The sequence below is a fragment of the Canis lupus genome, chromosome 17 (assembly GCF_011100685.1).
Source record: "Canis lupus familiaris isolate Mischka breed German Shepherd chromosome 17, alternate assembly UU_Cfam_GSD_1.0, whole genome shotgun sequence".
Taxonomy (NCBI): Eukaryota; Metazoa; Chordata; class Mammalia; order Carnivora; family Canidae; genus Canis; species Canis lupus.
In genome coordinates this window covers 29,229,751-29,245,337 of record NC_049238.1, presented here as the reverse complement: position 1 = coordinate 29,245,337, position 15,587 = coordinate 29,229,751, and the positions used below count along the sequence as shown (strand labels likewise).

General features: G+C 41.9%; 1 protein-coding gene across 9 annotated transcripts in view; it reads left to right on the top strand.

Annotated features, from left to right (window-relative positions):
• The first annotated feature begins 654 nt into the window (after positions 1 to 654).
• Positions 655 to 15,587, top strand: part of FEZ2 (fasciculation and elongation protein zeta 2) — a 42,743-nt gene continuing 27,810 nt past the window's right edge. For all 9 annotated transcript variants that reach the window (XR_005372309.1, XR_005372308.1, XR_005372311.1 and 6 more), the window contains exons 1-4: positions 655 to 947; positions 5,286 to 5,394; positions 12,509 to 12,625; positions 14,497 to 14,638. Coding sequence is in view for 3 of the 9 variants with exons in the window: in XM_038561259.1 (XP_038417187.1) it covers positions 694 to 947; positions 5,286 to 5,394; positions 12,509 to 12,625; positions 14,497 to 14,638 (622 nt within the window). In the remaining 6 variants the exon portion in view is untranslated. The remainder of the gene's footprint in view (positions 948 to 5,285; positions 5,395 to 12,508; positions 12,626 to 14,496; positions 14,639 to 15,587) is intronic.

Here is a 15,587-nt window from a genome sequence, read left to right as displayed (position 1 = left end):
GCGCGATCCTGGAGACCCGGGATCGAATCCCACGTCGGGCTCCCGGTGCATGGAGCCTGCTTCTCCCTCTGCCTATGTCTCTGCCTCTCTCTCTCTCTCTCTCTCTCACTGTGTGCTTATCATAAATAAATAAAAATTAAAAAAAAAAGAATAAACTTTGTTTAAAAAAAAAAATTAATTCATATAATTATTCATCTTTGTAGATTCCCCAGGGTCTAGAAAGTGCTTTGAACGTGTCAGATGTAAAATATCCTGGTAAGACTTAAGCATTTCCAAGTGGCTCTGTTTGTTCTTCTGGTTGGAAAGTCACAAAAGGAGCCGGTCCTACTCGGGGCACCATGTGATGATGCTAGGGTGCAAGTTTAAAGAAGCCCTTTATTTTAGTCACATGTCGGCCAGTTTCCCACTAAGCGAAGCTATTCCTGGACGATAGAGACTATAGGAAGTGACCCAACGTAATTAAGGCTTTCCATTCCACAGAGACCCGCAATCACCTGGGAGAAGACTCAGGAAAGGGAAAGATACCCAGGCCGGGCGGCCCGGACAGGCCCACGTGGGAGCTGGACGGAGGAGGCGGGGCCTGCGGGGGCGGGGCCTGCGGGGGGCGGGGCCTGCGGGGGGGCGGGGCCTTCGGCGGGGCGGGGCGGGGCCTTCGGCGGAGCGGGGCGGGGCGCGCCACTGCGCCGGGCGGCGATGGCGGCGGACGGGGACTGGCAGGATTTCTATGAGTTCCAGGAGCCAGCCCGGAGCCTCCAGGACCAGGAGAACTGTAACGCGAGCCCCGAGGCCGGCGCAGGGCCGGGCGGGGGAGGCGACGGCTTCCCGGCGCTGGCCTGCAGCTTGGAGGAGAAGCTGAGCCTGTGTTTCCGCCCCTCGGGTCCGGGCGCCGAGCCCCCGAGGGCGGCAGTGCGGCCCATCACCGAGTGCAGCCTCCTGCAGGGGGACGAGTGAGTGCGGGCCCGGCGGGAGCGGGCGGGAGCCTCCCCTGCCCTCGCGCTGCCCTCGCCCTGCCCTCGCCCTGCCCTCTGGCCCTGGCTCGGCGGCCTCGGCGGGCTCCGGCCACAGGCCCCGCCCCCCGCCCTCCTTCCGCCTCCCGGGCCCGCGAGGCCCCGCCCTCCTTCCTGCCCCGCGGCGCTCCCTGGGGCTTGCGGCCCCGCGCGCCCTGCGATTTAAATCCCCCGCTCCCCTGCGCTCCCTCCCCCTGGTCCCCTGCCCTCCTCCTGCTCCCTGGAAACCCAGGGTCCCCAGGCGGGGTTCCGAGGGGAGCCTCCGTCCACGGAGCCGGGAGTTAGACGTTGCACCTCCTCGGGCACGTGTGTAGCCGCTCATTCATTCAACTAGAGTTTATTTTTATTTAAGCGCTTAGTGCCAGGGGCTGCTTCGGCAGGGAAGACCCAGGTGACGGCACGGACCCCTCTCTCGTAGGGCACAACGTAGGAAGGGGCCTGGATTTGTCAACAGATAATTTGGTGTGGCTGTGACAAATGCTGTCCTGGACATAACGTGCGAAACCCAGGAGATTGATTGATTGATTGATTGATTTATTTATTTATTTATTTAATTATTTTTTGATCTAGGAGATTTAAAAGGGGATGTGTGGGAGAGGCAGGAAAGACTTCATAGGGAAAGAAATGTGAAAACTGGATCCCGATGGATGAGTGGGAGTTTGGCAGATGAAGAAAAGTCTAGCTAGCATGACAGCTCGCCGGTGTGGCACGTGCAAAGGTACCAACGCTGAAGCAGCTCTTATGCCATAGGAATTTATTGGCTCCATCTGAGAGCCCAGGTGGCGTGCAGATCCCCACAGAGGCAAACACACACACACACACACACACACACAAAACAAAAACAACAACAACAACAACAACAAAAAACAAACGAAAGAAAGGCTGTGGTTATTAATAGCAAGGATCTCCTAGTCTGGTGGGACAAGGAATGCATTAACAGGTAGTTATTATACAATCATATAAGTGCAGTGATAGGATATTGATAGGGATTGGTGAGAGCTGCCTAAGGGGGAGGGAGGCAGAGTGCCTGGGAGGGGGCACTTTGTTTGACTGTCTGGAACCCCAGTTATAATTTGTCTAAAAATGGGTTGTGATTATGTACCACGGTTTCACCCCCAAAAGATTGTAAAAGGAATGGTGAGAGCAAAGGAGCTGAGCATATTGTATAGGTCTGGGGAAGCTGAGGGTGCAAGGAATGGAAAGGTCTGGGGAAGCTGAGGGTGCAAGGAATGGAATAAACACTGTGGAATAGGTAGGGATGGGTTTTTAGAGCCTTGATGGAATGGAGAGATTAGAGGTTAGGGAAGGATTCTTGAGAGAGAGAGAGAAGGATCCACAGGCATAGAAAGGGCCTTTCCGCCTGATGGCCTCCTTTCCTCTGTGAATATGGTAGGAAGCTTGAGAAGAGGGATTGGGGGGATGAGGGCCTGTGAACATGACTTAGTGGGTGTTCCACCCCAGCTAGGTTGGGGACCATATCATTTCATTGGCACCCGTGTACAGTGTTCCACCCAGTGTGAAGGGAAGAGTTTATGACTGGATTTTATACACGCACGAATGCAGCCAGTAGCAGAAGATGACATTTTGGAAAGTCTGTTCCTAGAGAAGATAGTTTTATATATATATGTAGATTTAGAGGCTCTGAGTCACTAGGACTCAGGACATCTTCTGAATTAAAAAATGATAGTTATGATGCATTTGGGTTTGTCAGACGTAACTCCTCAGAATAGATTTGTGGTTTGTACACAAATGCTAAGGTTCCCTATTTTTGCTTTGCCTGTACTGTCTAGAACGTAGTTTATTTTAGTCTCTGCTTAAATTTTAGGGTGATGTAAAGCTTGAAAAAATTTTTTTGTTACTCTTGATAATGGTTTTTAGTAGATGATATGTTGGTAGGAATTCATGGTTCTTGATTTCGGAATGTGTAACCTGTCTATTTCTCTCTCCAGGGGCCGGGTTGGTCACTGCTCACTGCCCCCTTTCTGTTGCATAAATCTCTCCATTGCTTGATAAGAGCAATGGGACTTTCCTTAGTACGACTCATTTGAAATACTGCTTAGAGTAATAGAGTTGGAAGCAATGTCTGTTACTCAAGCCTCTCATTTTATAGAAGGGTGGCTCTTAACTAGCATGGTTAAGGAACATGGCCAAAGACTCATGGCCCTGCTCCTCTCACTAGAGAGAGTTGAGAATTCTTTCACTCAGACATTGCATTGGTTTAGGGCACTTTATTTAATTTCTCTGAGCCCCACTTTTAGTTTTGGCTAACTCTGCATTGCGCTTATCTGCTACTGGTTTTACTTTAGAAGGGTATCATGTAGGATTCCATGTCACAGAACTTTGATCTCCCTGGAAAAGGGCTGTCCTGCTGGTTGTTTATGACTGATTGTAATACTTTATGATAAGGATAAAGGCAATTCATGTCTGTTCTGGAGAAATCTGGAAATCATTCACTTCAGTCAGCCCTGTGTCCTTCCTGCTATAATTGTTCTGACCTTGGTGGAGATAGAGGACTGTTAATTGTCCTTCACTTTCTTGGAAGGTGAAAATCACCCAGTCTCTTCTACTGGGTGAAATATTCCACTCCACTTGTCTTCTTCCAGCCTCAATTAAGGAGAAGCAAACAAGCAGTCCCCGAATCCTGGACTGTCTTCACCTGCTAGCATATCCTACTTGATTTCCTAAGCAGGGTTAGGTATATAGTCAGTTATTCAGTATTTGAGTATCTTTTATCCAGAAAGGTAGGGGTCAGAAAACCCATGAAGTTTAGCAGTCCAGAGTTGTTGCCTTCTATAGGAGTTTTTGGCATCGGAGAAGGTTGTGATTCTAACAGAGAGGAGAGTAGAAATGAACTATGCATATGGGAGATGTGCTGGGTAAACGAGCCAGTTTCCTAGAGCTTTTTGGGTTCACATTTTCATTGAGGCTAATATGCATTCCAAAGCCAAACATCATTTTTGGGATTTTATGTTTTTGGCACTTATGGTCCCATTACTTCGCTTTAGTACCAAATCCCAAATTCATTAAATCAAGTATATTGCTTCTTTATTTTTAAGCTTGCATTCTTATTTTTATGCCTCCAGTGGTCTAGTTCTTAGTGGCTTAGACACTTGGGAAAAAAACAAAACAAACAACAACCCAGTTATTTAATGCTTTTTTCCTCCTTATGACATCTATGTATTTCTGCCCATTAAATAACTTAATGTATGTAGTGTTTAACTTACCCAATTAAATTTAATCTCATTTATATCTCTGAAGTCATTTTTTAATACAGTGTCATGTTTTATTATGCTGTGATTACTTTGGTACTGAAATCTGAATTTTGGTCATGAAGTTGGAGTTAGCTGTCCTTATCCGGTGTGGCTTGGGACTTTCCTTAGTACAACTCATTTGAAATACTGCTTAGAGTAATAGAGTTGGAAGCAATGTCTGTTACTCAAGCCTCTCATTTTATAGAAGGGTAGCTCTTAACTAGCATGGTTAAGGAACATGGCCAAAGACTTATGGTTTGAAGAAGAATGGAAACGAGAGTCTATGTTTCCTGAATTTTAATCAAGCACCCTTTCGTTTTACTCTGTTGCTTCCCCAAAATGCTGTTTGACAATAAGGAAGTACCCTTCCATTGCATTGGCTACCTTTGTGCATTTTATTGTGAATGCCCCTTTCTTTCCTCTATTTTATCTGTCCTAGCCTATTATATTACAAAATAGATATTAAACTCCAGTCTCACATTGAGACTGAATCCTTTCTCCAGAAAGGACAACACATTTTTGGTTAGAGAAAGATTACTCACCCTATGAAATGATCAATATGTTTGGAAGTTACAGAAGAAAAATAAGTGTAAAACACAGCATATGTACTACCCATTTGGCTCTGGAAACATTACGTGAACTCCCTGTATTTTAATTTCCTCATCTTTAAAATGGGGTAATAACGGTTCTTCATAATACTGTTTTTGAGGATTAAATGAGTTAATATATATAAATTGCTTAGGACGGTGCCTGGCACCTAGTGTAGTGGAAATGTGAGCTGTCGATTTTGAGAGAGTTTTTAATACCACTGTGTCTTCCCTCAGCTCTTCTTGTCAGCCCAATTATCTGGTTTTCCTTTAGTCGTCTTTAGGAGGCTCTTCTTTGTTGGTGTTTTTCTGGAAAACAGTAGGCCTTCCATTGTTTTGCTTTGAAATGTCTTGTTCTTTCTTTCACTATAGTTGTATTTGTTTAATAAAAGACATGTGGGATGTTAACTATCATTGATTGTAGTTTTATTCTTTTTAAGGATTTGGAACGCCCTGACAGATAATTATGGAAACGTAATGCCTGTAGACTGGAAGTCATCTCACACCAGAACCTTGCATTTGCTTACACTGAACCTCTCAGAAAAAGGGGTAAGTTAGGAACTGAGCTAATAATTTCTGAATAACTGATTCTGATAATAGAACTAAAAAATAGCCTCTCTGTTGAACACAAATCATTGTGTTGCCTCTTATTTCCAAGTTCATAGCATTTGGAGTGGCCCTCTGTTGCCATCTTAGCTCCATTGCTGTCAGCTTGCTAGCACTTTCCTCCAGTTCTTCCCAAACACACACTCACTTTTGTATGTTTAGCCAGTCTTCATCACCTGTGTATGAACACCAAAGATCAGCATTTTTTTCTGAACTTAACTAGCACAATTTTGGTGTGCTGAGGAGACTCGGAGGGTACTGGAATAGCAACATAGAGTTAACTTTCTGATGAATTTAAGGACTTGCTGGACATGACATGTTTTCTGAAGACTGTGTGTTCCTGTATTGAAGAACCTTTAAAAGATGTTAGAGTTCTTGGCTAACTGTCCGAGGATGCTGTGGATACCTTGGTATTGTACAGTGAAGGTGTCTTGAGTAAGAAGTGTGAGCACAGGTGATGGGGCAGCTGGAGGACGGGCTTCGGAAGGAAGGTCATTGTTCTAAGTGGAAAATCACAGCGTTAGGTTTATCTAAAGGTGACTAGAAACACAGCCAAGTTATGTAAGTTTCAGAGCCTGTTTAAGTTCCTTATCATATAACAGTGTAAACTCATGCCAGACCTTTTGGCATGCTCTGTGTTTCATTAAGTGTATTTGTGTAATTGAGAGTATAATGCAATGGGGCTGTCAGTATTTTAAATAGTATTGTTAATGTTTTATGAAAACGATTTTCTTAAATATATGACTCGGGACAGCCTGCAGCCCATTATTTCCTAGTAAAATATAGACTTCGGCCTGTATTTCTCAGTATTGGAGTAGATACAGAAATCTTACTGTATGTTCCAGTTATTAACCCCATTAAAGTGTTCTGCTGACTGCCCTGCCCTGTCATAGGTTTTGTGAAAAGGAATAGGCCAGCATACCTTATGCTTTGTCTTCTGTTTACTTAGACCCTAGCTATCATTTTGGGCTTGGTTCAAGTTTCCCTTCCTCTCTGAAGCCTCCTATTACCGTTTTAGCCTTTGCTGATCTCATGGAATTATACAATTTTAGAGTTGGAAGCTACTTTAAAGGACACTTAATCCAAGCTCTCACTTGGGGGGAATCCCCATACACAGCCTCTCTGACAGATGGTCATTTAGCCATGGCCTCAATCCGTGCATGGAAGGAAAAGGCAGCTCCCTCTGTGGAATCAGTTACACCGGTGGGGTGTGAAAATCTTCAAGGACTTATCTGTCCCATGGAATTTAGCTCCGTGGTTTCCTGGGTGCTAGCCCCCACAGCACTTTGTCCATGTCTCAGACCATTACTTTGTTCTCTTATTAATCCTGTGTTTCAGGGTCTGTCTTTAGATTGTGATTTACTGTTAGCTATCTTTGTAATTGTCTTTTTAGTAACTGCCTCTGTGCCTGGCACATAATGAGTACTAAAACAAGTATTTGTTGAGTCAATGAATTAATCTCATCAATGAGACCATAAGGTCAGAGACCATGATGGAAAGTTTTTTTTAAAAAAATAAGTTATTTTTTATATTATTTAACATCATGCTAAGTCCATGATAGCCAGTCAGTGAGTATTTTTTTTGTTTGACATATTAAGAAATAGCATAGAAGAGATCCTTTCCTGGTGGTTTCTTTCTTTCTTTCTTTCTTTCTTTCTTTCTTTCTTTCTTTCTTTCTTTCTTTCTTTCTTTCTTTCTTTTTTTTTTTTTAAAGATTTTTATTTATTTATTCATGACAGATGCACAGAGAGAGAGAGAGAGAGAGAGAGAGAGAGAGGCAGAGACACAGGCAAAGGGAGAAGCAGGCTCCATGCCGGGAGCCCGATGCGGGACTCCATCCTGGGACTCCATCCTGGGATTCCAGGATCACACCCTGGGCCGAAGGCAGGCGCTAAACCGCTGAGCCACCCAGGGATCCCCCTCATGGTGGTTTCAAATTGAAGTGCATTAGCAGCATGAATGGGACATAGTAATTTAGTTTCATTGAATAAAATGTGTATCTCCTATTGTTTTTACATTGCATCTTGGGAAGTCGCTCCCTTTTTCTGCGTTTTGATTGTTTTCTTTTCTTTTCTTTTCTTTTCTTTTCTTTTCTTTTCTTTTCTTTTCTTTTCTTTTCTTTTCTTTTCTTTTCTTTCTTTTCTTTTCTTTTCTTTTAAGATTTCATTTACTTATTCATGAGAGACACAGAGAAAGGCAGAGAGAGAGGCAGAGACAGGAGAAGCAGGCTCCATGCAAGGAGCCGATATGGTACTTGATCCTGGGGTTCCAGGATCACGCCCTGAGCCGAAGGCAGACACTCAGCCACTGAGCCACCCAGGTGTCCCTTGATTGTTGTTTTCAATGCGGGAGTAATAGTATAGCTAAGCGTAGTGATTAGTCGTGACTTGGAGTTTAGTACTAGTAACTGATCTTAATTATAAAAGCTTTATCTGGAAAACTCAGCAGATTAAAGTGGACAAGTGATCATCCATCCATCATCTACCTATTGTGACATGACTACCCAGGTGATGACTAGAACTGAAATTAGAATGCTCTTCCTCAGGAAGGAGTAGCACATGTTAAGTTCCTGAAGAACAAGGAACTACGTAAGAAACAACCTTCTCTTTCTATTAGATAGCATATTACTACATTTTTTTCAATCTGAGTTATTTTATTTAGCATTGCCAACTGTGTGCTCTATTCTTTCCATAACTGAATTATGTTAAAATTTGCCTTTGGAAGCATTCTTCAGATTATTCCATTTGTTAAACAGGATCTATGGGAAATTTTTTTCTTGACGAAGTGAGAAGATATTTCTATTGCTTTAGGATGAGAAAAACATTCAGGAAAACCACCATTTGCCACATTTCAGCTTTTAATTATTCTTTCATTCAGGTTTAAAATGGCACACTCCTAAATTTGAGGAGTCTTTCTACAGTAAGGCAACTAGTACCTTCCAGATTCTCACATGGGCACATTTTTTCCATTTGAAGCAGCTTCAGTTTCGTACAGGGCAATAGAACCACCAGCTCTGTATCTAACCTGGCACAGGAAGGAGTGATGGGAATGCTTGGCAAAGAGAAGACACACTGATGCCGAAATGGGAGAGTGAATAATGATACCCATGACAGCCAAGGTTAGTTTTCAAAGCCCGAAAGGGATTCTAGCTCTTAACATATGCCATCTCTGTGGGGAATGGACTTGGCTCAGTCCCTGGAAAGATGATCTGGGATCATTATTTCTGTTGTTATGGAAATTCATTCTAATGGTTTACTGGTATCACTCATGTGTTTTGGCAATAGCTATAAAAACTATTCTAAATCTGGTGCCATTTGTGAATATGCTTATAGGGCAGACGGCTTCTAAATCATTTTGCTTTAGGAACATCTCCTGTGCTGTCTTCCTCCTACCATGAGCATTTATTCAAGGACTGGGACTTTGTTTTATGCACCTTTTTATCTTCAAGAGTAGAGGCAGGAAGAAGATAATATCTTTCTTAGGAGTTATTTAACTAAACTAATTAATTTATTTACCTTAAAGATTTTATTTATTTGACAGAGAGAGAACAAAAATGGGGAGTGGCAGGCAGAGGGAGAGGGAGAAGCAGGCTCCCCGCAGAGCAGGGAGCCTGATGGGGGGCTCCATCCCAGGACCCTGAGATCATGACATGAGTTGAAGGCAGACAATTAACTGACTAAGCCACCCAGGTGCCCTCATAGAAGTCATTTTAAAATGAAAACTTTGATTTGTCTGTAAGGGGAAAAATAAATGTATGGTCCTCCGGTTATAGTGAAAATTGATTTTGGGAAGTGTTGAAATTTAAGGATCCATGAAGATAATTGTCGGATCTACTCCATCATCCTTCCACCCTTATAACTAGATTGTGGCACTTTTCATCTCCACCTCTATAATCTTGAAGTCAAACATTCTCTCTCACCAAGAGCCTAAGCTCTTGGTCTTTCACCTTCCGTATTAAAAGGTTAATTGCATTGGTTTAAAAAGTACTAGAACTCATTATAGGACTTAATGTGAAAAAGAAGCCTCTGCCCTACTTACCTCATCCTTGGTTTCCACTTACTAGAGGCAGCCACTTTCAACTCCATGAACTGTTTTTTTCTGACAGGTAACATGCTCTTATCATTTTACTTGATTTTTTTTCTGACTTTAGACTTTGTCCATCCATTTACTTTGTATACAGAGGATGAGGGTTTAGGTCTCTCAGTCCTCCCTCTAGCCCCAACACCATAACCCTCACGAAAACTTCCCCTTCCCTTGTCTTCCCAATATCATTCTATCAAAATATTTGGTTCAGTTAGTCTTTATCATTTATATTGACTGTTTAAATGTTCACAGTTGACCCATTTTGGCACATCATGAGTAAATTACCTCCTATAATTTTTTTTCCCTTAGGGTAATATTCATTGCCTTTTTGTGGTTTATTTAAGCTGTCTTTAGCTCATAAATGCAGTCTCAACAAAGCCATAAAACTCATTTTAATAAGTGACATACATCAGAGAATCTGTTAGTTTCTCTGACTTTCTCTTGTGCTTTTCTCGATGCCCTGTGCAGTAACAGTTGTAATCTGATCTGGTGACTCTCCAGTTGAGCTTCATAGCCATCATTTTGGGATCTTTACTTTGCTATCATTACAACAATTCCCCAACTTCTGTCTTGTATTAGATCCTAGGTCTGCTTCCTTTCTGGTTTTTCTCCTGGTTTTAATGGAGCTTATTCTGTAGTAGCTTTCTGAGAAATGGTGTATGAGGTAAAATACTTGGAGACCTCGAATGCCTAAAAATGTCTTTATTCTATGCTCTAACTAATTTTAGTTTAGTTGGAGATAGGATTCTGGGCTGAAATAAATTTATTTATTTATTTATTTATTTATTTATTTATTTATTTATTTTAATAAATTAATTTTTTATTGGTGTTCAATTTACCAACATACAGAATAACACCCAGTGCTCATCCCGTCAAGTGCCCCCCTCAGTGCCCGTCACCCACTCACCCCCACCCCCCGCCCTCCTCCCCTTCCACCACCCCTAGTTCGTTTCCCAGAGTTAGGAGTCTTTATGTTCTGTCTCCCTTTCTGATATTTCCCACACATTTCTTCTCCCTTCCCTTCTATTCCCTTTCACTATTATTTATATTCCCCAAATGAATGAGAACATACACTGTCCTTCTCCGATTGACTTACTTCACTCAGCATAATACCCTCCAGTGGGCTGAAATTTATTGAAACATGTAAATAACATGGATTTTTTTTCTCACTTCTTTTGTTGCTGATAAGAGTTCAAAAGACATTTTGATTCTTGATCTTTTTACCATGTGATGGCTTTTTTCTCTCTGGAAGCTCTTAGAATCTTTTTTTTTTTTTTTTACACAGTGTTTTTTCTTTTACACATTATATTGGCTGTTTAAATGTTCGCAGTTAACACTGTGACATATCATATCACTATGATATGCCGAAGGCCATGTCTAGGCCTTTTCTAGGCTGATAGCATGGTGAAGATGAGAATAAAGAGGTGTGTCATCACTGTGCTACAGCATGGAATTGCAGTATGTGGTAGGATAGACCCCAGAGTCCTGGTGTGGCTTCTCTCCTAGCCTGATGCTCTGAAAGGCAGGACACCAGCGGTTCCTTGCGCAGAAACCTTTCAGGTTTCTCACTCTGTGGGTTGTATTCACCATTATACTTCCGATAGTCCTGTATGAGGAACTAGGGAGGCAGTAGGGACCTACATCCCCTCAGTTGTGTCTTCAATTTTATGTATATCCTCTGCACTGGCAAATAAGATAATTTTTTCAGGTAAAATATTATTCTTTATATACTATCTCAGAGAAATGTGTGGTTGCTTCTTACATAGTTTCTCATTGCCCATTTGTTCTTCAGGAACTCAGTGAGTGGTATTCCTTCTGAAGACTAGAGTTCTAATTTTAGTTTTGTTCATCATCTGAACAGTCATGTCATGGTAGATAGATGATAGGTAGATGATGACTTGTCCATTTTCATCTGCTGCATTTTCCAGGTAAGACTTTACAATTACTAGTATAAATTCTAGGTCATTATGATTGGCGTGGGCGGGTTAAGGGACACCAGCTAGATGGGCATGGTGTGATAACTCAGGGCTGGCAACAGTAAGCAGTACTAGCACCATGAAGAGGTAAGGAGAGGAAGAAGTTACCAGAACCTAGAGAGAGTAGCTGTGGGGGAGAGGTCTCCTTAACAGGATCTGCTGCTTTTGGCAGTCTGGCCAGGAGGGACACAGCATAATAAATGTCCAGCCCTCATGCTCCTACCTGCCAGTCTCCTGCCAGTGTCTGCCAGTGGTTTTTAACACAACTAGAATCGAGAAGTCAAGGGCATCCTTTGATTTAGTCCATAAAGTTCAGCTTCCTGAGGCCCGCACAGAACAGAGTGGAAGATGGCAGTGAGGCAAATGGAAACTTGCAGCACAGTTAGATTGAAAGATGTTCTTGGAACCTACTGAGATTTTATTTTTGGAAAAAGAGATGTTCACCTGTAAAGCAAAGTATGACACTTGTGGGCAGTTGCCAGGGATTCTTTATCTTACCTTGAATATTAGAAGTTAGTCTGCAAGTAATTAACTTTATGTTGTCTTTGGAATTTTAACACAAAGCAATCTTACTATTAGGTTCTGTTAGATCATTAACTAAAAACCCACCCATTACCTCAGCCCACCCATTACCTCCCTCCACCATCTCCTATAATTCCCTATGACTTCCTAACAATTTTTAGTATATGTGCTGCCTAAGCGAGCACAACAAATTCCTAACAATTGCTATATATAACACTCTTCCCCATGGAAAAAACAACTGAATGTGTGTCTGTATTGGGCATTAGGGTATGCATGTAGCACTTTGGCAATTTCATATTTATTCTCTGTTCCCTCTGTTTGTGCTGAAGATGAATATGTAAAGCACTTCACACACTGCCTGGCACAGAGTGATTGTAAGCATCTCTCCCTTTCAAGGGAAGACTCTCCTTTACCAGACACTGACTTTGTTGCGATCACAATGTCCTGATTTTCACGCTGGGTTATTTTGCTTTCAGATAAGTGACAGTTTGCTCTTTGATACATCAGACGATGAGGAGCTGAGAGAACAGCTGGATATGCATTCAATCATCGTCTCCTGCGTTAATGAAGAGCCCCTCTTCACTGCAGATCAGGTATAGAGGAGAAATTCATCCAGGACAGGAAAAGGGAACCTCGAGCCCAAAAACAATGTCTTAACTGCGGCAATAAGTGATGGGTTGTTAGAATTTACTTATTTTTCCTGCCTTTTCTGTTTCTGTAGGCTTATCAGTTAACTCCTCCACTGAGAAAAGAAGAAGGTGTATGTAATCTGAAGCAGATGGGATTGTGTTAGTTCAGAAGCTTTTCCAAGATAGTACCTTGTTAAAACAGTGCAGCAGGTTACTAAGGAAGAATTATTGCTACAACTGAAATCATAAAAAATACTGTGAATCTTGTACTTTTTTTTAACCGTTAGCAAGACCTGGCAAACTATAATGTATCTGTGTGGAAATTAGCTACTTTCTCTAAAAGCCTGTGTGAAAATGATTAGCACTTATTAGAAGTACATATTGTGCACCCAGAAAGAAGTGAGCATTATTCCTGTGGAATACTCTAATAATGTCAACCTTGTATTCATTTAAACCACTTGAATCAGCTTTCTCATTGTCTGAATACTCTTCCCACTTATGTTGTGTCGTCAATGTGTGGGGCAAGAGCTCCTTCCTGAAATAACATGCTCATGGCCACTCTGACTGTGAACACTACTGCATTAAATTTTTAGGCTGGAAAGATGAGGTCAGTAAAGAGAGATATTATGGCAAAATTGGGGAGAGTCCGTGAAAAATGTGCCATTTTGACGCTCTGTCATCATATTTGTGGTTGGATTCTTCTAGGCCTGGAAAGAGTACAGTGCTTATAGTCCAGATGATTGGGTGGAGGGCTGTGGGAGGTGGAGTATGACATCCTAGGGAAATACGTGACCCTGAGATCTCATCCTTTCCTCAGTAATCTGTCTGCCTGAGTGCCATAAGCTGCTCCTGCTCCTAAGACTTAGAGAAGTAGATTCTGTAGTCTTCTTCAGTGTTCCCTTATGCTATTTTACAATGCCCATTTTAGAAAATCTTGCTAATTAACGTAATCCCACCTCCTTCAGATTTACTCTTCTTTTTCCTCAGTATAAGTATTACATCTTAAGCTTGCTGATTCATTCTGTTCTGAATAGCTTTTTTTTTTTTTTTTTTAACTCTTAGATCTATTTTTTTCTAACCATTGAGTGATTTTTCTGGTTTTATGTTCTCACTGACTTCTGTATCTTTCTCAACTTTTAAACGTGGAGCAGTACAAGGTGCCATCGTAAGATTTGAGTAGTGTTGCACATGACAGTAGATCCTTGTTTGAAAGGCATAGTTCTGAAATTTTCCTGCTTTTGTGCAGCTTTTTTTCCCCTCTCTTTTGAACTTCTATATTTCAAGTAATTTTTGAGTATCTCTTAATCTTCCATTGAATTAATATATGAAATTCTTTTTCTGCTGTTAAAGGAAAATTTTGCTGCCATAGAGATAATTCTTTGCGTTATATATCAATTTTTTATACTGTTCTGTTTTTTAAGTTTTATGTCAATTTGATGAAATGCTTTAGGTTGATCACTTGCATGTGGCATATGGTAAATTTTCTGTCACTTGCTTTCTTTTGACTAACTATGATCTGGTTCTAGCACATATGAAGTAAATTATATGTGTGTTTTTGCACCGTTTCTCAGACATTGCAAGATCTAATAGGGCATACTGAATCATGATGGACATGCTGAATCAAACTCTGTTTAATTTGTGCTTAGCATATTGTAAATTTTTTTTTTTTTTTGATAAAATGTGTTCACTCATACAATCAAAATTTTGGTAATTCAGAGCATCAGCTCCTCCTGCACACCATTGGCTAGTGGAGGTTGCCTCAGGTGAGCATCGTGTTGCAGATAGATTTTTTCCCCAAGTATCTCTGATTAACAGTGGTATGTATATTTTGGAAGGTTATTGAAGAAATTGAAGAAATGATGCAGGAATCTCCAGACCCAGAAGATGATGAAACGCCAACCCAGTCAGATCGGCTGTCAATGCTGTCCCAGGAAATCCAGACTCTTCAGAGGTCCAGCACAAGCAGTTACGAAGAGAGTAAGACACCCTCCTTAAATCCATGCTCTTCATACTTCCTTTGTATTTCACACCATCTCCAGAAAGCTTTGACTCTTCACTGGCTGTGATACACACCCCTTTTCAGCCCTCCAGTAATGCGAGGGCATATTTTGATCATTGGTCAGGGACTTTGTCATGTTCACCTTCGGATCCCATACTAGTCAGTTTGGGCTGCTGTAACAAAGTCACACATGCCCGCGGCTTACTGCTTACTTATTTTCTCAAAGGCCCAGAGGCTAGAAGTTCAAGATCAAGGTGTCAGCAGGCTTGGTTTCTTCTGGGACCTCTCTCCTAGGCTTGTAGATGGCTGTCTTCTCTCTGTCCTCACATGGTCTTCCCTCTGTGTGTCCCTGTCCTAACCTGTCATTTTATAAGGACACCATTCATACTGGATTGGGGCCCACCCTAACAACCTCATTTTAACTTAATTAAAGACCCCATCTTCAAATACAGCCACATACTGGGGATGAGGTACTGGGGATGAGGGCTTCAGTGATGTCCTAGCCTCACTCATGTGAGAAGTGCTAAGAAAAAAAAATGGAAAGGGGGTTTCAGTGAATAGTCTTTCATTTTCTCAATCTTCAAAAAAAATTCACACATTGGGGTGCATATGATCAAGTATGTATTTAGTTTAATTCTTTTGAATCCACTCGTGTCTCTCGAAGTGCTGGAACCCTGCTCAGCTGTGTGCAATTTCTCATCGGCAGGCAGTTTCTGTGCTCTTCCTTGGCTTCCATGTCTGTTCTTCTTCTGTGAGCCTTTTCTGTGTTGGCCAGAGTGCTGTCTGTGGGATGGCTGAGTTAGACAAGTAAAGAATGCTGTTACACTTCTCAGCCTTCTGAAAGTAACCTTGCCCATCTGCCTCTGCTCAGACCTGCCCACCAGAAGTTTTAAGATTACAAGAAGATCTCCAGCAGTTTAACTGTTT